The sequence below is a fragment of the Taudactylus pleione genome, unplaced genomic scaffold, assembly GCF_031769625.1.
Source record: "Taudactylus pleione unplaced genomic scaffold, aTauple2 ptg000007l, whole genome shotgun sequence".
Taxonomy (NCBI): domain Eukaryota; kingdom Metazoa; phylum Chordata; class Amphibia; order Anura; family Myobatrachidae; genus Taudactylus; species Taudactylus pleione.
In genome coordinates this window covers 19,520,224-19,548,040 of record NW_028284410.1, presented here as the reverse complement: position 1 = coordinate 19,548,040, position 27,817 = coordinate 19,520,224, and the positions used below count along the sequence as shown (strand labels likewise).

At 41.5% G+C, this 27,817-nt stretch overlaps 1 protein-coding gene across 1 annotated transcript in view; it reads left to right on the top strand.

Annotated features, from left to right (window-relative positions):
• Positions 1-6,820, top strand: part of RRAGC (Ras related GTP binding C) — a 42,155-nt gene extending 35,335 nt beyond the window's left edge. The window contains exons 5-7 of the mRNA XM_088462302.1: positions 3,540-3,682; positions 4,400-4,548; positions 4,848-6,820. Coding sequence (XP_088318428.1) covers positions 3,540-3,682; positions 4,400-4,548; positions 4,848-4,999 — 444 coding nt within the window. The 3' untranslated portion in view covers positions 5,000-6,820. The remainder of the gene's footprint in view (positions 1-3,539; positions 3,683-4,399; positions 4,549-4,847) is intronic.
• Positions 6,821-27,817: the final 20,997 nt, after the last annotated feature.

The following is a 27,817-nucleotide window of genomic DNA, read 5'->3' as shown; positions in this document are numbered from 1 at the left end:
GACGCATTTGGCTGCATTGGGTGATTTTCTTTCAGTAACAGATTCTCTCATATTCTGTAAGAGTGTTTCTGGTGTACGATTGTTCTTCCTTCTCTTTCCTTCTCCTGCCTTTAGGCTTTAACTAAACTGAAGTCCTATGGAGGAGGACCCGGGGCATTCTGGGAGTCAAAGTTTTAACTGTTTGGTGCCTGGTCTTCCAACCATAATATCCCTGTGGACCCAATGGAACTCGAAGAAAAGGAGTTATCTCCATTTTTCTCAATTTGATGGAGTAGAATTGAGTAATATTTATATTTTAGTTATTCCTCTCTTCCATCTTCTGTTTTTACTGTTTTATTTGGACAGAATGATAGCAGACGGATTAATTTTTTACTAATTTGAGAGTTTGAGGGAGGAAAAGTAAAATTAAAATGTCAAGTTGCGAAAGCAATGCAGCCTATAAATTCCTACTTTCAAGGTTCATTCCCACTATATTTTCTAAAGATAGTTTTTCAAAGCTGACGATTCTCTGCGGCTGTGAGGGCTGTGGAAATACAATCACAATCAGGCTTGATTTAGATGTATTTCTATTGCCCTTTTAAATCCAGACCTCAAAACCACTGAGAGTTAGTGGCTTTCATAAACCGGTGTTTAGCTAAATATGCCCCTTGCTTTTTTACTTGTGGCGAGGTTCCATGTAGGTGATTGCATTAAAACATGTTGTCGGCCATTGATGTGACTGTAGAATGAAACATGCTGGAATATTGAATGTATATTAAACGCAGCTGCAAGATAAATGCAATATGTTGCTGATCCCTAAACTTACATTTTTCAGTGGGTATTTATTTGTTTTTTTGGGCGCCCGACAGAGCGTGACTATCATGACTGCTCAAATTTCTGCTAGCCACCGTCTAAAGTCCTGGTTATAGCTCAAGCCCAAAAGGCTGACTCTGCAGATTTCTGCTCGCCACCTTCTGAGCCAGGCTATCAGGCCATCATCCATTCTGGCATATGCCAGATGACCAGTCCGGCCCTGTCTTTTACAGTCTCATTTTTTCTGATCTTCCATTGCTTCTTTCATATATAGCATATAAGTAGTATGTAACCCAATGACATAATAAATGATCATAAAATAGATGTCACAATTTCACAATCCATAGGAGCGACATAAATACCAATCCAACAATGGTTAGTCACTGTGGCAGATTTATTATGCTGCTGATCATCGGCAGCTTTGAACAATAGTTTTGAAACCACAATAGGAATGAATGCTAAACCAGACATGTTTAACATTAATTGCTATTGCCAGGCTCGTTGGTCTAAGCTGCCAATGATCAGTGGCTTTGACAAACTACGGCATATTAAATCTATCACTGAATCTTCCAACTGTCATATAATGAGGTGAATATGAAAGTGAATACAGCTTTCTCAGTGTAGCACTTCTGTCTAGTCACATCAGTTTAGTCTAAAGAGACATTTTATTATTTTTTAATGCTGATTAGTCTACGCAGGTTTAGTGAACATTTTATGCTGGCATTTACTAATGTGCCAAATGTGTTCATTGCATGGAGTGTTACCCCAATGACATGATCTCAGAAATGTGACATTTAAAATATTTTAGTATTTTTTGCTTATTTGTAATATATATTTTTAAAGCAGACTTATAAGAGTCTATATTGAATCGAAACCCTTTTTCTAGAACGCGAGTCTATCCAAGTTATATATAGAAGTAGCAACCGAATTCTAGTATTTAGCAAGAAGAGAAGTGCAAAGAAACAGAAGTGTAAAACCTGTCACTGGACATCAAACAGATTAATAAACACTCATATCACTGCTTCCTTAAAACAAATCTTTCATCTTGATCTCCCAGTGACCTCCAGAATAAAATGCATTGATAAATCTACTGTTTCCCCTTTTGAAAGTGTCCGGAATCCTCATGTACTTTAGACTATGGCCCATAATCAATTTGAGGCGAAAAAATTTCGCCGATGACGTCTTTTCGCCTAGGCGGAAAGTGCATGCAATGTAATAGGCGGAAAGTTTCGCCTATGAATAGCAGGCGGAAAAAAGTGCAGAATTGGGGTTTTGGGGTGCAACGTTGCGGGAAGCCCCGAGCAGCCAAAGGTAAACTTAATAATAATTTAAGAAAAAAAAAAAAACACGTAAGAACACCCCAAAAAATCACTTTGTATTTGGGGGCAAAAAAAAAAAATGTTGGGGAACAAAGTTAAAAACTAGCAAACTAGACTCTAGGGGGGTCCCCAAGCATGCCCCATGTGTTTTTTTCATTGCAGGGGCTTGCGACAGGTGGATTTTTCAAAAATGTTTAAACTTAACTTTAGCAACTTTAAAATATCCTGGCCCCCATATACAAGTACCCACATTTGCTGGGATAAGTTATTTTCTGTAAAAAAAACCTCCTGAATACTATTCTTCACCACTTATACAAAAACGCAATTTAGCAGCTATTGAGGCCGTTTAAAAACACCAAATCCCTTCAGCAAGCCAAATCGGGGGTAACCATAGGGAACCCCCATGTCAGAGCATCTTTTGGGGGGTGTCAGGCTGATTTCCCCAAATCTGACAGGACTTTCCGCTTGTTTCAGTTTCGCCGGGTCCTGTTTTTCCGTACTTTCAAATTGAATACGGGGATAAGCGGGCACGCGCTCGATACTTTTCCTCCTGCAAAACACGTGATGTAGGCGGAATGTCCGGGAGGCGGAAAAGTGTCGCTGGTCCACTCAAATTGAATACGGCTCTATATCTATAAACTAAATTAAAGTGGGTATTATACTGTATTAAAAATCCTGAGGTGCGGTAAGATAGAGATGAAGTAAAGTGCAGCAGCCTCCATCTACAAGTATATAGAGTAGTGATGTGAATCTCCTGTGAAACTGATGCAGTGTTGAGTACACTTCTATATGAAACTGACTTCATACATCCAGCTTGTTAGATATTGTGATTACAATGAGGCTTTTTGAAGCTCAGCAGCTTTTATATGTAGTTATTATTATTTTTCTTTGCATTAACTAGTGCCTCTGGGCTAGTCGCGGGCTTACTGTATGCGGTGACTGCATTGTGCCCAGCACTTAGCCCGGGAGACCTACTTTATCCCGACAAAGCCTAGGTCATTAGTTGCGGTAAAGTGTACCTCCCAGGTTAAGTGCTGGGCGAGATGCAGTCAATTGTATAGCTCCGGGCACTTAACCTGAGAGTTACATTCCTGCCGTGGTGATTCAATCGCCCCCAATGACTGCTTTAGGTGGCTATCTTCTGATCAAGCTACATACTGCATTGAGATAGCAATTGATCCAAGGAATGCACAAGCGGATATCATCTGTCTGACTTGGCCAAATTTTACTCTTTTCATATTGCTGGACTCTATGCTTCAGTGCAGGATTGGCCAATTTACCATGGAATATTGAGAAGAAGTATCTGTCACAATCTGATGTAGTGTTATTGGGTAATTGCTATTACAATACATTAATCTTGCTGATAAAAGCAATGGATCTGGTTTTCTCCAGAACACTAATCTGTTTACTTTCACGGTCTGTTTTCAGAATTCTGGCATTGAAAAGGCTTTTTTATTTGATGTAGTCAGTAAGATCTACATTGCCACGGACAGTTCTCCTGTAGACATGCAATCCTATGAGCTGTGCTGCGATATGATAGATGTTGTGATAGATGTATCCTGTATATACAGGTAAATAAACTTTTTTTCTTTTTTTTTAACTCCTGTATTATGTCTTCACATATAGATGTCCACATACATTTAGCCTCCTTGCACATTAAACAGCCCTTCTAGTCGTGCCGTGGCGTCACTTGGTAGCACTGAGCATCTTTTTGTGCGACTTTTATCCTTGAACTGTGCCTTATTCATACAGCGGTGCACATATAATACACAGGCAGTTTCTGCTGATTAAAATATGTGGCATGCTTATGTTCTGTGTGCAACTGTGGGTGTATCTGCATGCTAAACGCTATGTTAGTGTCACAGCCGCTGACACCGTAACATACTATTTAGCATGCAGATACCCCCCACAGTTGCACACAGAACATAGGCATGCCGCATATCACTTTAATCAGCAGCAGAAGCTGCTTGTGCGTTCTATTCATTGTGTAAATAAGATGCATTTGAAGGTAAAAAGTCGGACGAAAAGATGCTCGGCGCTACAGAGTCACACTGCACTCACACGTTATTTGTAGCGCAGAGAGGATAGATGTATGTGGACACATCTGTAGTTACAGCATAAATTGTCATATCTGCTGCTGTATAGGAAATGTGCAATTAAAATGTTATGAAATTGCACTGTTATCTGTGTCCCTTTATAACATGAGAGCTATATGCATAGTTAGACTTTTTTTTTTTTTCTCTGACCTTTTTAAACATCTTTGTCTTTATTTTACATTATTCGCCCAGCTTGCATGCGGAATGCAATGGGACTGCATATGACAAGGAGTCCATGGCGATTATCAAGCTCAACAACACAACTGTGCTTTATTTAAAGGAAGTTACAAAATTTCTCTCACTAGTCTGTATACTTAGGGAAGAAAGCTTTGAGCGCAAAGGTAAGCATGTAGTATCATTTGTTGAAAAGTTAATGCATGGCTGTCACCTTTAATACGCATGTCTCATACTCTCACCTAAACAACACGCATGTCCATGTGGGGAAAATAAGTGTATTTTAAGTTAAGTATTTCTGTAAATAGACCTGTGTGAGTGTTTTTTTTAATACTACTTTTCATATGATGATTGAGTGATGATGATTTTGAAGGAATGAAGTAGAAGAATGCGCTCATAAAAATTGGTGTTAAACAGTTGACTTCTTTGCCTGTAAGGTATAAATAATGTAAATTTTTTTGTACAGGATTAATAGACTACAATTTTCACTGCTTTCGAAAAGCCATCCATGAGGTGTTTGAGGTGGGGGCTGCCACCCACAGGACCTTCAGCCATCAAGGCAACAGTCCAAATCTAAATGCAGTGACTCAAAATGGCACACCTGCAAATGCAGTCTAGAGTAAAACCTTGCGGATTGTCTTCACCCAGTAGCCCAAGGACAGTGCCCGCCACATGGAGTGTGACACTTAAGGCAAGGCCAGTGCAAGAAATGCAGGGTACTAACGATGGAACAGACCTTGAGGATTTCCATGATCTGCTGTGCAAAAACCCTTAAATGTGTGAGCAATAGACACATTCTTGCATCCCCGCAATAGTTCAATTGGTTTGCATTTGAAAATAATCCATTTGGTTCAGAATTTTATTTCTCTGGTAAAATCTTCAAAGCATTGAAAAGCCACATCTCATCGCCACCAGTCCAGATTTTCTTTCTTAAATTGCTGACCGCCTGGCAAATCTTTGTCCGTTAAAATGTTCTATATTAACCTTGGGAAACGGATAACACGCGCCCACAGAGTGTTCTTCGGCCTGCAAATTGCAACCTCATTAAGACATGAAACATTCCAGAAGGAAGTGCTTGCCTTTTCTGTCTGAGAAATGAACTGGCAGTTATCAAGCGATTTTCTTCCTATTTGTAAACTGGACTTTTGAAGAACTGCAGGTAAATGAATGAGTTGCGGCTTTCCGCTCCTTAGAGACCGTAGAAGATAATAGCTGAGAGCGTCATTGGGTAGTGCTTCACTGTAACGCTCTTAGTCAAGCGCGCACATAAATTTAACCTTTTCCTCTCTCAAGTTGCTTAATTCCAAATGCCTTTTTGGGCAGGTGCCTATATATTGAGAAAGGTGTGTTTTTATTTTTTTTTAAAATTTGGTTTAAATTTTTGTTGCGAAATAAACTGCATAGTAAGCAAAAGGTGCCATATTGGTGTTGGATAGAATCTTAATGTTTTACAGTTTATTAAAGATCCAGTTTTGCTGTTCACGGTGTGAAAAATATTGAAACATGACCTTTTGTAAAATATGCTGCAAGAATACTTTTGAGAGAGCTGCTAATCAACTGCACTGATTTCTGAACTATATGGTGACGTTTTGATATTAAAATTTTATATCACCAATATGGCATAAAATGGTAACAGGTTTACTTCAGTTTGGATTACTGTGCACCTTTTCTTTCACATTTAGTGGCATAAAGGATCACCCTTATTTTATCAGTCACATTATTTTTGACTAATAGGACAGATGCTTTTAACTCTGCCTATTTAACCACACTATGGTCCTCCTGTCTAACACACATGCAGTCACACTACTATTCCTTATCTCACGTTAGGTTGAATCACTTACACATAATTGTATCTATTTTTGGTATGGCATTTGCTGCAGTTTCTAATCCCTGATTAATCTTCTGTTCTGATTTTGTTTAATCCACTGCTGTATTCTAGTATGGTGGCTATTCCATAATGTTGCACCTTTTGCTGTACCAAAGGCCCCTTCTTGCTGGATCATTATGTAACAAAGTGCCACTGTAACTTGTCTGTGTACAAAGCTCTTTTATTGTGTGGTTGACTAGAGTGTATTCCACCAATGAACAGTGACTTTACTCTTTATATGGACTAGAGCAAAAGCCAACAGGAAGTGGGTGGGAAAAGCTTTTCTATTTATATTTCCTTTCCCTGAATTATGTATAACAAGGGTTATCAATAAAGATATTTACTCATGGCAGATTTTGCCATTTCCATGCAGCAAGTAGATTTTTGCATTCTCATTGACACACACTCAGCTACAGGCAGTGATTTTCATGTAGTGTACCCATTGTCTTGTTTTTCTACATATGTGTGCTTGGCACCCTCTAGTGGTAACACTCATTTAAAGGGACACTTTTTTCTTTTCCTCTTTTAAATAGTGTTCTGTATTTATGTTACAAAATAAAATGTAAAGATGCTGTATGTCTCCCTATATTCAGTCTGTACTTGCTGGTAAGGACGCACAATACATTGTCAAGACATCTGGATGCATGCACAGTGCAACTTAGATGTATGTGCAGAGGGGAAAATAGCTCATTGCGTTCGACTCAAATCAGGCCCCTTTTTATACATAAAGGGTAAGAAGTGGGCAGCTCTATGCTATAAGTGTAGTACACAGTATCTCATGTACAGACAACACAATCTAATACTTAATATAATAGGCAGCTATGAATTAATAATCTTACAACTAAGACTGGGGTGGAAGCAGCTGCATTTATGAAATCGGCTAATAAACAAAAAAGAGTAGACCTGAACATGGAGAGAGAGAGAGACAGGGAGAGAGAGAGAGAGAGACAGGGAGAGAGAGAGAGAGAGACGGGGAGAGAGAGAGAGAGAGACGGGGAGAGAGAGAGAGAGAGACGGGGAGAGAGAGAGAGAGAGACGGGGAGAGAGAGAGAGAGAGACGGGGAGAGAGAGAGAGAGAGACGGGGAGAGAGAGAGAGAGAGACGGGGAGAGAGAGAGAGAGAGACGGGGAGAGAGAGAGAGAGAGACGGGGAGAGAGAGAGAGAGAGACGGGGAGAGAGAGAGAGAGAGACGGGGAGAGAGAGAGAGAGACAGGGGGAGATAGAGAGACTGTGGGTGTGTGAGAGAGAGAGAGACTGTGGGTGTGTGAGAGAGAGACAGACTGTGGGTGTGTGAGAGAGAGACAGACTGTGTATGTGTGAGAGAGAGAGAGAGACAGACTGTGTATGTGTGAGAGAGAGAGAGAGACAGACTGTGTATGTGTGAGAGAGAGAGAGAGAGAGACAGACTGTGTATGTGTGAGAGAGAGACAGACTGTGTGTGAGAGAGAGACAGACTTTTAACACTTTTTTTTTTTTTTAATGTTTTTCTCATGATGGTGTTCCTTTTAAAGTTAAATGATGGCTAAAACCGCACGTTGCTCTATAGGTGAAGAGATTCTCCACGTTTGGACAATCCTCCTTCCTATTAATACTCCTTTCCAATGTAGCAGGTAGTATGTCCTTACTTCCAAAAAGACTACCGCTTGATTCTGATAGTTTTGCATAAGTGAATATCATCTTCCAAATATTCAAATTAAAAAGTACAAATCTTTTATTAAATGTCAAAAAAACACAAGTGGTTTATGTAAGCGAATGTGTAAAAATTATATTTTCTGTAGGGTAAATACACACACCTAGCAAAATATTAAAGTTTAATAGCTGTCCCATTGTCCTTAGGGGTCGATTCAATTAGCTGCGAAGGGCGCCATGTCTGTCCTTTTACTTTTTACAGTTTTTTTTGTTTTTTTCCTCGTGTTTTAGTTTTTTTCTTTTTTAAAGACTATTGGTTGGATGAATGACTCGCTTATAAAGAAACGAGCAGGTACCGATGTATTAAACACACAAGAAATCAAAGTCATGCAAACTGAGAGCAGATAGTAATATGACCGAAATAAGTGGTTTAGAAAGAGTAGGTAGAAAAGAGATAAAGGCGAGTGCCTAGCTGCCATAGAGAAGAGATGGGGGAGAGAGATGCAATGAGGGGCTGCGGGGCTGAGTATTTGTTATGCAGTTTGATAGTTGAGTGCTTCAATTGTGTCAAACAGAGCAAGCAGTCTGATATTCTACAGAAGTACACGAGTCCCTAGGGGAATGCGGAGGGAACCAGACTTGGCTAGGGACTGGCCAATAGTCATATTAAAATTACTGATTAGTTGGCTCAGTGCCACTTGCCCAAGATGACAGGACAACTCTGAGATAAAACAACCCTGGTCCTGATTAGGAGCATAAAGCAAGATCACGGTGACTGTCTGAGCTTAGGGTACCCACAGCTAGCAAAACACGGCCCTCAGGATCAGCATAGGAGGAGCTAGCTACAAAAGGCACATTACTACATATTAAGGGCCTGATTCAGAGATTTATGAAAATCCGATATTACATAAATCTCCAATGTTTATTGATCTCCAGGGGATGTCCTGGCTGTCTGGATGCCGGGCATCGGAATCCCGACACCAGTGCGGGGGTCAGGATACTTACCGGCAGGTGTCTGTATCCTAACCCTTTTGGGATGCCGGCATCAGAATTCTGAACGCTGGGATCCTGAAGGGCCGGCGTTCCGTACCCAACCCGATCTGCAAATGCAGAGAAGCTACAATTCTCATGTGCAAATCTTGTCCTGCAACGTCAGGCGCAGTGCCTCAAAAGGCTGCAGCATGATTGACGTGCTGCTGGCATTTGAAAATGGAGACTGAGAGCATTCCAGAAAACTGGGACATCGGCCCCATTTTCTGGACATGTCCAAGTCAGTGGCTGCAGTCTTGGATGCAGCTTCACTGGCCTCGGCAGTGTGATTTTGCCGGACATCCAGAGTAAACTTAAGGTTACTCAGGTGTCTTTGGATACAGCAGTGGATCAGAGAAGGAGACAGTGGGCGTCTTTTTACTAAAGACACCTCCTGCAGCCTTTGCATCAGTTCGCACAGCTGCTGTATACAAAGACGCAGCGTGACAAAATTAGCGTACATCTCTGAATCAAGCCCTAAGATAACAATATGAAGCCAAGGTAAAGAATGTTTGCATGAAAACCTTGGGTGTGAGTACCTGAAAGATGTTTCCTGAATCAGCATAGTGTTGGCCCCCTCTCGTTTTATACAATAATACAAACAATGATACACAAACTGTCCCACACAGCATAAACAGACAAAATAACTAATCGCAAAGTACTGAATGAGTATACTTATGCTTTACCTGATCTTATCTTGCAGAGGTCTCCTAATATAGCACTGTTTTGTAGATGCGTCAGACTATAATTACTTCAAGATATACAGATGAGAAAAATATAACATGGTGCCAACAGGAGTATACAGCTATGGCCAAATGTTTTGAGAATGACACAAGTATCGGTTTTCACAAAGTTTGCTGCTTCAGTGGTTTTAGACCTTTTTTTGTCAGATATTACTATGGTATACTGAAGTAACATTACAAGCATTTCATAAGTGTGAGAAGCTTTTATTGACACTTACATTAAGTTTATGCAAAGAGTCAATATTTGCAGTGTTGACCCTTCTTTTTCAAGACCCCTGCTATTCGCCCTGGCATGCTGTCAATTAACTTTTGGGCCACATACTGACTGACTGGCCGCCTCATTCTTGCCTAATCAATGCTTGGAGTTTGTCAGAATTTGTGGGTCTTTGTCCACCTGCCTCTTGAGGATTGACCAGTTCTCAATGGGATTAAGGTCTGGGGAGCTTCCTAGTCATGGACTCAAAATTTCGATGTTTTATTCCCCGAGTCACATAGTTATCACTTTTGCCTTATGGCAAGGTGCTCCATCATGCTGGAAAACGCATTGTTCGTCACCAAACTGTTCTTGGATGGTTGGGAGAAATTGCTCTTGGAGGATGTTTTGGTACCATTCTTATTCATGGCTGTATTCTTAGGCAAAGTTGTGAGTGATCCCACTCCCTTGGCTGAGAAGCAACCCCACACATGAATGGTCTCAGGATGCTTTACTGTTGGCATGAGACAGGACTGATGGTAGAGCTCACCTTTCCTTCTCCGGACAAGTGTTTTTCCAGATGCCCCAAACAATCTGGAAAGGGGATTCATCGGAGAAAATAACTTTACCCCAGTCCTCAGCAGTTCAATCCCTGTACCTTTTGCAGAATATCAGTCTGTCCCTGATGATTTTCCTGGAGAAAAGTGGCTTCTTTGCTTCACTTCTGGACACCAGGCCATCCTCCAGAAGTCTTCGGTCTGGTTCATGCCAACAGTAAAGCATCCTGAGACCATTTGTGTGTGTGGGGTTGCTTCTCAGCCAAGGGAGTGGGATCATTCTGAATTTTGCCTAAGAACACAGCCATGAATAAAGAATGGCACCAAAACATTCTCCAAGAGCAACTTCTCCCAACCATCCAAGAACAGTTTGGTGACGAACAATACCTTTTCATGCATAATGGAGCACCTTGCCATAAGGCAAAAGAAATAACTGTGGCTCGGGGAACAAAACATCAAAATTTTTAGTCCATGGCCAGAAAACTCCCCAGACCTTTAATCCCATTGAGAACTTGTGGTCAAACCTTATAGGCGAATGGACAAACAATGACCCACAAATTCTGACCAACTCCAAGCATTGACTAGGCAAGAATAGTTGACCATCAGTCAGTATGTGGCCGAGAAGTTGATTGACAACATGCCAGGGCGAATCGCAGAGGTCTTGAAAAAGAAGGGTCAACATTGCAAATATTGACTCTCTGCATAAACTTAGTGTAATTGTTAATAAAAGCCTTTGACACTTATGAAATGCTTGTAATTTTACATCAGTATACCATAGTAACATCTGACAAAAAGGTCTAAAACAATGAAGCAGCAAACTTTCTGAAAACCAATACTTGTGGCATTCTCAACTTTTGGCCACGGCTGTACATATTGCAATTTGGATCATAGCTGCAGAGCGATATTGACATTGAACTCTACATACTTTCCCGTATAAAACACGACACATGATATTATGTAACTTAGGATTTAGTGTCCAAGTGCATCAATTCGGGGAGGCTGACTTCCCACCTTCCATCACATGTGCATATTTGGTCAATTATGACTATATGCGGTTTTACTTTTTTTGCAATTGCTGCTGACATATGTAAATCTCTCATGCTCAACTGTCCTGTGCAAAACTATGCTTTTTTAAAAAAAAAATATATTACGGAGTTGGCTGGTCCACAAGACCCTTTACAGTATAATGCATATATACATAATATATGTTTCCTTCACCAAGATACCTAGAGAACTTCTTCATAGGACTATCCATAATAGAACATGTCCGGTTCCCAAACTACGTCTGCAGGTACCTTGAGAATATTAGTCTGGAGACTCTGGGCCTGATTCAGCATTGGCTGCAATGCCGATGTTTACTCGTGTTATTTGCCATTGCACATGCATGTAAATCGCACTGTGCATGCGTCTCGATTGCATAGCGATTATGTACGCACAGAGGATCTGTTCACAAAATGAGTGTCATGTGTTCAGCGGTTGGGGGTGGTGGTAAGTAAACGCATGCTAGTCTGGACGTTTCAACACTGTTTCATGGTTGTGTATAAATTAGTCAGCGATTTATATTCACAGCATGAGACCTCTGTGTGTGAGACGAGCTGCAGTGTTTGCGGCTGGTCAGATCTGCCGTAGATTCTGCTTGATGTGCGTTATTGGCACAGATGTTTATGCAGTAGTGTGACATTGGACGGATATGAGAAGGCAGCAGTGGGCATCTTTTTTAGCTGTGCTTTGGCAGACAGCATATTTTAGCAACTGCGCTACCGAAGCGATTCCATTTGCGTCTGCTGCTGAATCAGGCCATCTGAACTCAGTATGCATATTTTCAAAAACTTTTATATGGTAGGGGAATAAAAATGTCTGTTACCCCATATATATTCTATTGTGTCTCCTTTTTGGGATCACATAACATCTGGGTCAACTCCTGTTCCTGTGCCTCCTACCAGCTTGTGTGCTGTGTACAGTACCAAACACACATAGCCTACATGATAACAGGTTCAGTATTCTTTTTGATCTTCTCATCAAAGAAAGCCTGAAGTAGATTGTGGCCAAATTACTACTTCAGGCTATTACTATTATTACTGTTACTACTTTGTCACAAAGAGTTATTTTTCCCCATGTGTTTTCTTGGTTTTAAATAACTCTATGAAAGTATGGACATTTAGATGGATATGACATTTTTTGTCACTCGTATAGCTACATGTTTAGATTTTGGACATCACTGCAGGGGGTAATGCAATGTTCAGTCCCTTCTGATCTGAGATATATTGGATTTAGTCCAGTTGATTTTAGGACCTGAAAAACATGCAAATAACGCAACAACCTGGAGTAAGCTATTCATTGGAGCATGTATCCGCATAAAGGGGAATGGTATCTGTAGATGTATGCTATGTCTGGTTGGTAGAAGTGATGTCGCACCATGTTCAGGAAGTGCCCTGTCAGCCATGATTGTTATGCAGTTCTTCAAGTAAAGACACGTTTTATGCAGCTCTCTGGTGTCCTGTCATGTATCACACTCTGAGAATTTTGGTGTCAGAAGTTGGCAGGGATGGCCCCAAGTATCATATACATCTGGTCTTTGATGCTTTCACTGGTGCATGGCTCAAGTTCAAGAAGGAATGGCTCATGTACTGCTGTGGCAGACTTGGATAAATTGAAAAGGTACAGTCTTGCACTCTTTTAAACCTTGCTAGAGTGAAGACAGCTAATGAGGCTTATACATTTGTCTGTACAGAGAGGTGAGGATAAGGACCCAGATACATTAAGTCAAAAATTTGATGAGATATGTTTACATGTAAAAAAACACCCCATCATGGCAGACATACTTTCAATACCACTGCAAAGCCCTGCTGAAAGCATTAAATCTTATGCTGTCAGGCTTAAACTATTAGCCGAGTATGCTAATTGGAGACAGGATTGTTTGTGTGACTTACAATGATATGACACGACTACTGTGAGAAAATAGAGATTGCCATACACTGATACATGCTGTATGAGCAGTCTAACAAAAGTGCCCAAGTGTCTAAAAGAGAGTCTTATGTATGCAACCTCTAGCATCATGCTCAGCAACTGGCGCACTGTGTGATTTGTGATGGTCACCTTTCCTATGAGAGTCACAAATGTTCTACTTTCTATAAACGCTCCAATTCTTGTGTCAAAATGAACCACTTTGCACAATACATCTACCTCTCCAAGATCCTGCCACACTACAGTAAGGTAACTGCCTACTACTGTATGTCAGCTCCTATTTGTTGAAACGGCATGGTGTTGGATGGGACTGCTATGGTGCTGCTTTTTCCCATCTCATGTACATGCCCACCAGTAGCTCGGTGCTTCAGTACTTTGATGTTCACCGTGCTGTACTCATCTCTACTGCTACCTCTCAGCATGGACTGGGAGCAGTCTGCATGAAATAGGCTTATTATTTTATTTCTAAGTCTCTCAATGAAACTGAGTCCTGTGTTGCACATATAGAGAAAGAACTGTTGCCATTGATCTTTTCTTGCAAGAATTTCTATGACTGGCATATTCTGATGGAAAAAGACCATCAACCATTGTTCACAATCTTTCATAAACCCCTCCACTCAGTCCTTACTCAGATCCAGCATTTTATGTTCAAGCTCCAGAGGAACCACCTTGATGTGGTGTACAAAAGTGGTAAGGAACTTGATGTTTCTAATTCACTTTATCATGCTCATCTTCCCCCAATGTGATGTTCTAATGATAATGACCTAGAGGTCATGGAGTTTGATGTTTTGTCATCCAGACATTTGAAGGAGCTCTGCAAAGCGACGCTTAATGATGACCTGTGTCAAAGCCTGGACCACAATGGTCTGGAGCTCAAAATGATCAAGGGCCTATTGTGAGAAACTAAGAGCTGGGACCTGTGTTGTATAGTCAGCTGTGCAGCTCATCAACATCATGCTGTCATGATGATGGACCTATTTTTAAGTGGAGGTCTGGTGCTGTGGTCCCATCTGATCCATGGTTAATTTTGGTTCTGGCCAATGCCTATTTCATGTTGAGGTGACTGGATGGACTTCCTCTTCCAGGGAGTTACCTTGTGAAATGAAATCGTTCTTTGCCATGTGTGATAAGCTCACACTGATGTTTTCCTGCAAGGTCAACGGTTTGTCATTCCTCAAGCTTTACAGAACTTTTATGCTAAACATGTTCATGAAGGACACCCTGTGTATGAAGCAGCCAAGTCCAGGGCTAAGGATGACCTAATCTTGCCCTCTCTGCTGATATTTAGCTGAATTTTTCCTGCTTGTGCCATTGCAAAGATCTCCCAGCCCACAACACCAAGGAACCCCTGATACTTCGCTACTGAAAGAGAGGGCAAGGGGCACAGTTAAGTTGCAGGTGTAATCAGAAAAATGAGGTAGGAACAAGCACATTTACAGAGGAGAAGATCCTATCAGAACTCTCAAAACTGAAAGCGGATAAATCAATGGGGCCAGATGGGATACATCCAAGGATACTAAAAAAGCTGGTAAGAGGTGCTGGTAATACCATCAACAGAATTATTCAACCAGTCACTAGCTACTGGAGTAATTGCAGAGGACTGGAAAAGAGCAAACATTGTCCCACTGCACAAAAGTAGAAGCAAGGAAGAGGCAAGCAACTACCGACCAGTGAGTCTTACATCAGTAGTAGGGATATTGTTGGAAACACTCTTAAAAGAAAGAGTTGTAGATTATCTCAAATCCAGCAATTTGCAGGACCCCAAACAGCATGGGTTTACTGGGGGGAGATCATGTCAAACAAATCTTATTGACTTTTTTGATTGGGTGACTAAGGTCATAGATATAGTTTATCTAGACATTCGTAAGGCTTTTGACACTGTTCCACATCAGTCTGTTAAATAAACTGGAAATCATGGGATTGGATATAAAGATAGTTGAAAGGATAAGATCATGGCTGCAGGATAGGACAGAGAGTTGTAGTAAATGGAGTGCAGTCTCAAGAGGGAAATGTTACCAGTGGAGTACCTCAGGGATCTGTACTTGGACCAGTGCTTTTTAATATCTTTATTTGTGACATTGCAAATGGTATTGAAGGGAAACTGTCTTTTTGCAGATTACACAAGGGTATGCAACAGTGTAGACACACCAGGAGGGGTAAAACAAATGATTGATGATCTAGGTAGACTAGAGGAATAGTCAAGAATGTGGCAACTACAGTTTAATGCCAAAAAATGCAAGATCATGCACTTGGGTCTCAAAAATCCAAAGGCTAAATATAGTGTTAATGGCACTATACCGGAAACTACTGAAGAGGAAAGGGATCTAGGAGTCACTATTTCAGGTGACTTAAAGGCAAGCACACATTGTAACACAGCAATGAGGAAGGCAAGTCAGATGCTTGGTTGCATAGGGAGAGGAATCAGTAGCAGAAGGAAAAGTGATAATAACCACTGTATAGGTCATTGGTACGCCCTCATCTCAAATACTGTGTTCAGTTCTGGAGGCCACATCTCCAGAAGGATATTAATACATTAGAGATTGTACAAAGAAGGGCAACTAAAATGGTGCAAGGTCTACACCACGAAACGTACCAGGAAAGACTAAAAGATCTTGATATGTATAATTTGGAGCAGAGAAGGGAAAGCTTCTAACCCTAACGCCTCCTTCCCCTAGCCTAAACCTAACCTCCCGGGGGGTTGCCTAACCCTAAGTACCCCTGGGCACCCTTAACCTAACCACCCCGCAGCTATCAGCGCCCGTCGTCCCTTCGATCATGATGCTGGGCGTCGGGCTCCCGGCGTATGTCTAATGACAGGCGTCGGCATATCGACGCCTGTCTTTAGACCCTTGCCGGGATATGACAGTCGGGAAGCCGGCTGTCGGGATTAGGTCCGCCGGCTTCCCGACTGCATACCCATGATAGAAACATTCATAAATATAAAGGGTTTTAACAAGGTAAAGGAAGGAGACCTTCTTCAAAGAAAGAGAAGTATTAGAACAAGAGGACATGTTCTGAAATTGTAGGGTGGTAGGTTCAGGGTAAATTTGAGGAAAAATTGCTTCGCAGAAAGGGTAGTGGACAAGTGGAATAGCCTCCCATCAGAGGTGGTAGAGGCTAAGACAGTAGAGTAATTTAACCATGCATGGGATATACATAAGGATATCCTTCAGAAGAAGTAAGCATCAATAAGGGTTGAGGTAGCAACAAGTTTAAAAATGGGGCAGACTAGATGGGCCAAGTGGTTCTTATCTGCCGTCAAATTCTATGTTTCTTAAACAATAGATTTTTATTGAATTTTTCCATATACAGTCAGGTGCATAAATATTGGGATATTGACAGAATTTTCATATTTTGGCCTCTATTCACCACCACAATGGCTTTGAAATTAAACAAACAAGATGTGCTTTAACTGCAGACTTTCAGATTTAATTTGAGGGTAATTACATCCAAATCAGGTGAGCGGTGTAGGAATTACAACGGTTTCTATATGTGCCTCCCATTTTTTAAGGGGCCAAAAGTAATGGGACTATCAAATCAAAAGCTATTTCATGGACCGGTGTGGGCTATTCCCTCATTATTTAATCAATTAAGCAGGTAAAAGGTCTGGAGTTGAATCTAGGTGTGACATTTGCATTTGGAATCAGTTGCTGTCGACTCTCAATATGAGATCCAAAGAGCTGTCACTATCAGTGAAGCAAGCCATCATTAGGCTGAAAAATCAAAACAAACCTATCAGAGATATAGCAAAAACATTAGCTGTGGCCAAATTAACTGTTTGGAACATTCTTAAAAAGAAAGAACGCATCGGAGAGCTCAGCAACACCAAAAGATGCGGAAGACCACGGAAATCAACTGTGGTGTATGACAGAAGAATTATTTCCCTGGTGAAGAATAACCCCTTCACAACAGTTGGCCAAATCAAATCAAGAACACTCTCCAGGAGGTTGGTGTATATGTGTCAAAGTCAACAATCAAGAGAAGACTTCACAAGAGTGAATATAGAGGGTTCACCATAAGATGTAAACCATTGGTGAGCCACAAAAGCAGGAAGACAAGATGTTGCCATTACAGTTCTGGAACAACATCCTATGGACAGATGAGACAAAGATCAACTTGTACCAGAGTGATGGGAAGAGAAGAGTATGGAGAAGGAAAGGAACTGCTCATGATCCAAAACATACCACCTCATCAGTGAAGCATGGTGGTGGTAGTGTCATGGCGTGGGCATGTATGGCTGTCAATGGAACGGGTTCCCTTGTATTTATTGATGATGTGACTGCTGACAAAAGCAGCAGAATGAATTCTGAAGTGTTTCGGGCAATATTATATGCTCATATTCAGTCAAATGCTTCAGAACTCATTGGACGGCGCTTCACAGTGCAGATGGACAATGACCCGAAGCATACTGCAAAAGCAACCAAAGAGTTTTTTAAGGCTAAAAAGTGGAATGTTACGCAATGGCCAAGTCAATCCCCTGACCTGAATCCGATTGAGCATGAATTTCGCTTGATGAAGACAAAACTGAAGGGAAAATGCCCCAAGAACAAGCAGGAACTGAAGACATTTGCAGTAGAGGCCTGGTAAAGCATCACCAGGGATGAAACCCAGTGTCTGGTGATGTCTATGCGTTCCAGACTTCAGGCTGTAATTGCCTGCAAAGGATTTGCAACAAAGTATTAAAAAGTGAACGTTAGATTTAGGATTGTTTAGTTTGTCCCATTACTTTTGGCCCCTTAAAAAGTGGGAGGCACATATAGAAACCGTTGTAATTCCTACACCGTTCACCTGATTTGGATGTAATTACCCTAAAGTTAAATCTGAAAGTCTGCAATTAAAGCACATCTTGTTTGTTTCATTTCAAAGCCATTGTGGTGGTGAATAGAGGCCAAAATATGAAAATTCTGTCAATGTCCCAATATTTATGCACCTGACTTTCTTAGAACATATAAGAAACCCATATATTCAAACAGAAAAAAGGAGTGCCAGCCAGAGTGTACAAATTTATACAAACAATAGTAATATGACAATATGATCACAGTTACATATTAAAATATACATTCAAAATACTATTACTAAGGGGATACACAAAAAAAAACTTGAGCAGTAATAAAATCACCTCACAAGAGTGTCAACTTACTAGTGACCTATAGAGGGGTTCCAAGGATCGACAAATGTAAATGGTCATTATAGATGATAGAATGTCCCCTTTTTTCTCTGTATTCCCCCCAACGTAACCACAACATGTGAATGGAGTTAACCGATGAAGAATAATTGTTGTTCAAAGTTTCAAACGTAAAATGTTTTTGAACCCTGTTCTCTATTACTGCTAAGTTAGTAAGGGAGGCACACTTCCACCCCTGGGCTATAGATGCTTTAGTAGCAACCAATATATGTCCCATAACCTATCTCCTCGGGGAAAGTTACCAGAATAAAAGTTAAATAGAGCTGTGAGTGGGTCGGGAGGAATTGAAGCGTTAACAACCTCACTAATCATAGTAAACACTGCGTTCCATAGTGGTTGAAGGAGGGACCATGACCAAAATATATGAAATATATCTCCCATGCAGCCGCAATTTCTCCAGCATAATTGAGAGATAGATGGCCATATCTTATGCAAGTGCTCTGGAGTGAAATATGCTCTATGGAGCAACTAATAGAACATCTCTGAGTGGTTAATGCACTTGGATACCATAAAGCAAGTGTGAAAACCTATATCCCACTCCTCTTCAGAGAGAGTTCTGTCTAGATCCTTTTCCCATTTAACCTGGGCTGAAAATTTCCCCTTTTTATTTATCCAAGTCAAATATTGATACAGCCAAGTAATACCTCCTTTATGATTCGAGGATCTAAATCGAGTTAGCCATATGACAGGGAGGTGAGGTTTTTTAAGTGGAGATGGAAGATAACTTTGCAACCAGTGGCGTATCTGCAGATATTTGTAAAAATCTTGTTTCAAGAGACCAAAATGCGTCTGCAAAGATATAAATGACGCAAAATAATTTCCTATAAACAAATCACCCAGGGTTAATAGGCCACCCTCCATCCAGGACCCCAAGTGTAAATTGGGGATCAGCTTGGCTATCACTGCTAGAGATAACAGGGTAGAAGGTAGGGATATTTCCTCTTCAGAGGACATCAGTTTACGCCAAACCGTCAAGGTAGATTGGATTGCTTTACATAAATAAGACCTGGGATATGGAGAAACGTAAGACCTTTCAATAAGTACCCAGCCTTTGGTGGAATTACTGTATTAGTAAACCAATCTCTGGCTTGGTTGAGGAGGCAGGCTGAATGATAGCTTTCCAAATCTGGATAAGCAACCCCCCAATCTCCTTTTGGGAGAGACAGGGTTCTCCTCGCTATTCTTGGATTATTTCCTCTCCAAACATATGTATTATTAATCTTATAAAATTTATTAAATATGCACTTGGGTACCGGTCTAGGTATAGTACGAAACAAGTACATTAATTTGGGGAGAAGGACCATCTTTGCTGCTGCTATCCATCCCAACTACTTCATGCATCATCCAATCTCCCGTCAAGATCTCAGCAGGGGATCATAGTTACAATGAACAATATCACATTCTCTAGCCAGATGTACTCCTAAGTATTTAAGTGATTTGAGAGTATCTATAGAGCTCTTTCAGCTTATCCAATAAAGATTTGGTCATAGTAAAAGGTAGGGCTTCTGTTTTGTTAGTATTCAGTTTATAGTACGATTATTTGGCATAGTCTTCTAAAACGGAATGTAGTGCACTAAGAGACCCCTCCGGATGGAGTAAACATAAGAAAATATCATCAGCAAATAAACTAATTTTATGACCCACCTCCAAGTACTGGCCATGTATATGGGGCATTGATCGAACCCTCAGCCAAAGGCTCAATTGCAAGAGCGTAAATAAGGGGAGCTAGGAGGCACCCTTGTCGGGTGCCATTCGTAATATCAAAGCTAGAAGATAAAGAGCCATTTCCAATCATTTACAATCACTTTGGCCGAGGGTTGAGTATATAACGCTAGGATAGAATCTAAGATTCGTCCCTGAAATCCAAAATAACATAGGACCTTCTTTAAATATCCCCAATGAAGTCTGTCGAATGCTTTCTCAGCAACAAGGGACAGAGCTAACAATGGTTCCTGAAGGCGATCATAATACTTGTGTTATCCGGAGCCTGTCTGCCCATCACAAACCCAACCTGGTCAGGTATAATAAGATCCGGAAGAAGGTGGTTTAATCGTCTAGCAACCATTTTGGCAAACAATTTAACATCTGAATTTAGCAAAGCAATTGGTTGGTAATTGGCTATTAGTGTGGGGTCTTTACCAGATTTTGGGATGGCAATTATATGTGCTTCTAGTATTTCTTTTGAAAAATTGGCTGATATCTGAAGCTTTATTGAAAACTGACAGTAAGATTGGAGCTAAATCAGCTTTAAATGCTTTATAAAAATTTGCAGGATATCCATCTGGACCGGGCGCTTTATCTAGTTGCATTGAATCTATTGCCCCCTCCAGCGACCAAGGGGCACTAAGGGACAGACAGGCCTCAGAGTCCAATTTAGGAAGGGAAATTTCTTCAGGAAACCTTCAATATTGAAATCACTAGGTTGGGTGGTGTTGAAGTCATTTTAAGGTTATATAATTTAGCGTAAAAGCTGGCGAAGGCCTTAGCTATCTCAACTGGTTCTGAGACTTTCGCACCCAAGGAATTATATACTTTGTGCACTCGTTCCCTTGCCCTGTTCCCTCTCAGTTTATGTGCCAACAATTGACTGGCCCGATTTCCAAAAATGAAAAATTTTTGGTTTAATTTAGTGATATTACGTTGTCCTGGAGAGAAAAAACATTCACCTTATCTCTGGCAGTTAATAATTGTTTGAACAACTGTTTATTGAAAGGTTCAGCTTTATGAGCCTCTTCTAATTGCGCCACTTCAGCTTCCGCCTGCTCATAGCTTCTTTTATATTCTCTTTTCTGTCTAGGAGTTGCCTGAATCGCTGAACCCCTTATAACCGCTTTCAAAGAGCACCAGAAATTAAATAGTGACGTTTCCTCTGGATTATTGGTGCTAAGAAAAAGGGAGAGGGATTCTTGTATAGCTCTGAGTCTCCAGCAGAGACAAAACCCCACGGCCCAACCTCCAGGGGCCTGGGGCCACTTTCCTAGTCCCAACACTCCAAGTAAGAAGGAGGGGGGAGTGATCTGACCAGCTCATGGGAAGGATATCAATTCTACTCACAGAGGACAGCGTACACTTATCTGAGAGTGCCAAATCAATCCTAGAATATGATTTCTGGACATGGGAGTAAAAGGAATAGTCCCTAACTGTAGGATGCTTTGCTCTCCAAATGTTAAACAGATCAAACTCTGTTAACAACTGTTGAAAAAAACATGTGAATGACTTGAACGAAGTGTTATAGATCTTGATCTATCCATCACTGGATCTATAACTAAGTTGAAATCCCCCAGGAGTAAAATTGCTCCTTTAGCATACTTCTGGAGCTTAGTGAAAAATCTCTTACAGAAGGCTAATTGTTTAGTGTTAGGGACATGACACGAAGTGATTGTAACTTCAGCATTGTCCAATGTTCCCACCAATATTACATGCCTTCCATTTGGGTCTGCATAATGAGAAGACAAAATGAATGGGCAGTGTTGAGAAACAAGAATGGCTACTCCTGCCTGTTTATTGGGACCGCTAGACGTATAACAGTGAGGAAATCTGGGGTTGCTAAATTGGGGTTGGGCAGATAGCTGAAAATGTGTCTCCTGTACTGCAACTATTTGGGCATTATATTTGAAAATAATTGAGAGCTAGCTTTCTCCTCTGAGGTGAGTTCAGGCCCTTTGAATTTATAGACATTATTCTAACCATTAAATCCTAAAAGAAAATAGAAGCACTATACTGGGATCAGAGTCATACATAGAAAAATGTGTAGTGCACACCTGGCATGGAACAAGAAAAGAGGGAAACTGGGAAAACACGTACAAAGACAGAAAAAAGGAACAAAAAAGGAACTGAAATGACCCCACTTGGGGCCCACAGGTGCCGCCATAAACTGCGACTCCTAAAACAAGAACTAGGGGGGTAGTGGTCGGACCCCCATCACCCTAAAAACAATTATTTTTAACTTAAATCAACATATATATATATATATATATATATATATATATATATATATATATATGACCTAACTTAAACCCGGTGCTACAATGCCTGCTGTAATCCTAACGTAAAGAAGTAAATTTACCTTGACCCTCCTAGCAGGCATCTCAACCTCAAATAACAAACTTAAAATCTCCTTGCTGAAAGGAACATTCCAACTCAAGAAATAATACAAAACATTATGAGTATCCTATTAAATAAGACACAGCTTGTAAAAAAAAAAATCAACATGTAAATTGCCGCTATTCAGTGATAATTAGACTCTGAAAATATGTTCAGAACAGGCATAAAATAGCAAATTTAAGAGATTGAATTAAGAACAATACTAATGCATTAGAGTTCACAGTGGACCAATCCCTCTGTGGATGTCGTTCGGAAGAGAGGTCAGAAGAGAGTCCAGTAATGTTCCATATCGAAAGAACTTTCCCTCCTTCCTCTAAGTTGTTGATTGTAGTAGTGGAGCCATCTCGTGTTACAACTAGCTTGGTCGGAAATCCCCAGCGGTAGAGTATATTAGTGATTGGGTAGAAAGAGGGTAGTTTGGCCAATGTTGCCTGTGAGAAGTCCCCAAAAAGTTGAAGACCATTAAGGACATCTGCCAACTCCTCCGAAGGTCTACCATCTTTTAATATCGCCTCTTTAGTATGAAAGAAATGGATCCTCATCAAAACATCTCTGGAGGTCCCCTCGGGTGCATCCCTGGTTTTGGGAAGCCTATGAATCCAGTCAATTAAAAGATCATCAGCTCGGACATTAGGCAGAAGCTTCCGAAACAGATCCTGCGCATATTCATGTAGACTGCTATGTGAGATTGTTTCCGGAACTCCTCTCAATTTAATATTATTCCTTCTGGACCTATCTTCCAAATCACTCACTTTATCACGGAGAGTAGTAATCTCAGTTTGTAAGGATTCATGTAGAAGAATGAGGTCATTATGTGAACCCACTACCTCTTCCATTTTGTTTTCGAGATGATCCGTTCTATGACCCAAGTCATCTATGGACTGTTGACATTCCTGAAGGGTCGTGCGACATTCAGCAGCTACGTCTTTCTTGAATTGTGCTAATAATTGCTTCATGGTGCCGACCGTAAGAGCATCACTGTCCCCCGGCGAACTCGGAGCCGAGTCCGTGGGTGTAGGGGAGGGGCATACGTTAGATGAAAAGGTAGCAATATCTTTTTGAGCAGATGACATCATTTTCCCGTTGCTTTTAACAGGAAGAGGGGTAGGTTTAAAGAAGGCGACCTTAGAGACAGATTTGGATACTGTAGCTTTCTTTGGACCCATTATTAGTTTCAGAGGCTCTGGTCAGGTTCAAATGGTTAATCCACCGCTTAGATAAGGACTGCGAAATTATACGAGTTTAGGCTCCACTACTTGTAACAGTTAGGACATAAAACACCTCTGAGTGATAGGGTGTTTCCTTAATGTTAAATCATCAAACTGGCATTACATAGTCCCATCGAACAGTGCCATGCATTTTATTTGTAACCCATGGAAACTTCAGGATATATGAGTTACCAATAGGAACTGATTGTAGTGAGTAATAACAATCACCACCACCAGGGGGAGTGCAGACCATACATATAAAGCCTAACAGAGAGCTAAAATAGTAATATAGGTGAGATTTATATAGCAGACTTTCCTAGTAGGAGGCTAAGGGTGGTAGAACTTCATATGATAAATATATAGAGCTGTGGTGAGTTGTAGATGGGTTATGGCTTCCCAAACTCCCTTTACTCAGCTTTCTATGCTGCAGCACTTTGGCAAAATGGTGCCCGCTTTACAAGCCGGACCCCGCAGACCCCAGTACCTGCCTTCCATTCCAAATGAGTCAGAGAGCAAGGGCGTCCGGCGGGGGAACAATCAGTCCTCCGCAGCGAGCAGGGCCGTGTAGCTGACTCCTATCTTTGGCTGCAGGCGTCCGCGCTAACGCCGCGTCCGTCTTCAGCAGGCAGTCCAAATTCCCGGCTTCACAATTGGTAGAGGGCCGCAACCAGCAAAGAGATAGTAGATCTCTTCCGGCTCCGCGCATGCCTCTAACCACCACTAGGTAATGTAGGGCCACCAATGGGACACTTAAGGAGATCCGGGAGCTCAAAATAGCCATCCAGTGTGGTAGGGACAGAGCTCAGAGACTGCGTGTCTGTCCCCAATGGATGTCAGGCCACGCCCTTAAATTCTATGTTTCTATGTCCCTGATCTTACCTGGTTAATAGTGGCAGCTGACATTTATGATTGGTGGGGGAAAGATTTGACTCATACTCTGGTTCTCTGTGGTACTTGTGATTGACAAGATGAAAAGACACTTCTCTGTACAGTTTCTGACAGACAATGCCATGCAATTCATGCCAACAGTAAACCATCCTGAGACCATTCATGTGTGGGGTTGCTTCTCAGCCAGGGAGTGGGATCACTCACAATTTTGCCTAAGAACACAGCCATGAATAAGAATGCTACCAAAACATCCTCCAAGAGCAACTTCTCCCACCCATCCAAGAACAGTTTGGCGATGAACAATACATTTTCCAGTATGATGGAGCACCTTGCCATAAGGCAAAAGTGATAATGAAGTGGCTTGGGGAACAAAACATCGAAATTTTGGGTCCATGGCCAGGAAACTCCCCAGACCTTAATCCCATTGAGAACTTGTGGTCAATCCTCAAGAGGCGGATGGACAAACAAAAACCCACAAATTCTGACACTCCAAGCATTGATTAGGCAAGAATGGGCAGCCATCAGTCATTATGTGGCCCAGAAGTTGATTGACAGTATGCCAGGGTGAATTGCAGAGGTCTTGAAAAAGAAGGGTCAACACTGCAAATATTGACTCTTTGCATATACTTAATGTATTTGTCAATAAAAGCCTTTGACACATATGAAATGCTTATAATTTTACTTCAGTATACCATAGTAACATCTGACAAAAAGGTCTAAAACCAATGAAGCAGTAAACTTTGTGAAAACCAACACTTGTGTCATTCTCAAAACTTTTGGCCATGGTTGTAGATGCTTTGCACTTTACACATACACGACGTCCACCTGGCCCTTTGCTGGCTGCTGTAGTTCCACAGCTTCACACACATACATTCTGTTGCACTCTTTGTCTCTTCTAAGACATTATACAGAGTGTCTCATACCCAGTCTGTCCCCTTCTTCTCCCCTTCTCTTTCACATGGGACAGCACTATACAGACTTTTCCATTGCAGCTATAGCCACACTGCTACCACAGTGCCCCCCCTCCTTTAATGGCTGGGGGGCTTTTATGCATAAGGGACTACTCTTGCAGTAAAGCTCCTGGGAAACTCCTCTTCCCCATCACTCCAACACATATACTTGTATCTCTTACCCCTCTTATGGGTGCTGAAAACTTCACTGAGCTGCTCAAATTGCATTCTTCCAGCTCTTTCTCTTTCTAACCTTAACCTCCCCCCCAGTGCCCAAACCTAAAACCCTTCCCCGCTGCCTAAACCTAAGTCCCATGGAGGGGGGGGTGCCTAACCGTAAGTGACCCCTGGGGGGACCTAACCCTAGCCCCACCTTCCCCTAGCCTAAACCTAACCTCCCGGGGGAGTGCCTAACCCTAAGTCCCCACCTGGGAACCCTAAACCTAACCCTCTCACCCCCGCGGCTATCCGCGCCCGGGGTCCCTTCGATCGGGATGCCAGGGTCGGGCTCTCGGTGTATGTCTAATGACAGGTTTTGGCATATCGATGCCTGTCTTTAGACCCTTGCCGGGATATGACAGTCAGGAAGCCGGCTGTCGGAATTAGGTCCGCCAGCTTCCCAACTGCATACCCTGTTGCACATGTACTCTGGCTGCTTGGGCAGCATGTCAATTAAGCCGAAGATCAAACTGCTGCATTACTTTCCAGAATTATATTACTTTAACTGAAGCAAAGGCCATTGTGGCATCCATTACTGCCTCATTCTCTTCATGTGTAAATTGTAGATTTATGTGTAACTTGTAGATTTATGAATAATCTGGATAATTCAAAATATAACCTTGTTCAGACGAAAATAGAGAACCGTAAACTAATTCTTGATATTTAACAACAAGGCTATGGACCTATAAGAGTCAGTATAGAACAAGTTTCTTGGGAAGCACAATTGTAAGTGCTTCTGACATTGAGGGGAATAGTAACCCTTTATCCTGCAATTAAAGTTTCAAGAGAAACTTGGGGACATAAAATGCTCTATGCTTTTTGTGAAGCTCAATCAGCAAGCCATCTAGCCTCAATGCTTTTCCATTGAGATCGGATATGATCTCCAAATCCATCTCTTCCAATGTAATAGGAGTTTCAAGGAGGTCCCTGTTGTGAGGAGAATGTTTGTAATTCAGTCACTTTCGAGTAGAGAATTGGATTTATACTGATCATGTGAAGAATATAGTTTATTTTAACAGTTATAGAAGGCAAATTAAGTTTTACTTTACACAGCTCATCCTCCTAAAGCTGGATCAGAAATACTCACACTCTCCACCCTCACCTAGTACGCCGTAAAATTGTCTCTGTCTGCTTAAGTCACTCACTATGCGACTCTACTAGGGTATATTTACTAAAGTGTGGGTGTTTAGAAGTGAAGATATTGCCCATAGCAACCAATCAGGTTCTAATTAACATTTACATACCGCCCAACTGTCCTGCATCAAGCGGGGCAGTCCCGTTTTTCTGGGACTGTCCCGCTGTCGGGGGGGAAGTTGGGGTGAGCACAAACCGCTGCTCTACTATCTACTACCCTCACAAATTCATTTGGCCTCTCCCAATGGACCTCCTCACCCTCCCATGTGAGTGGGCATTCGCTTGATCTGGTCTTCACTCACCGTTGTGATATTTCTGATTACTCCAACTCCCCATTCCCCCTCTCTGACCGTCACCTTCTCTCTTTTAACCTATCCCTCTCTCCTTCCCCTCCTCTACCTCCTAAAGCCACCATCACTAAACGTAACATTGAGGCTATCGACACCGTTTCCTTTTCTTCCCTGCTTGACTCACTTCTCTCCCCTATGCTCTCTCTCTACTACCCTGAACAAGCTGCTTCCCTATACAATGCCTCCCTTAATTCTGCTCTTGACTCTGTTGATTCGGTGATCACTACTCACCCTCGCAGAGCCACACCTCAACCCTGGCATTCCAAATGCACCAGATACCTGCAAAAGTGTTCACGAACCACCGAGCGACAGTGGAGAAGATCACGCTCTAAGGCAGATTTTCTTAATTTCAAATTTATGCTCTCATTCAACAGTGCTGCCCTTTCCCTCTCTAAAAAGTCATATTTCAAGAACCT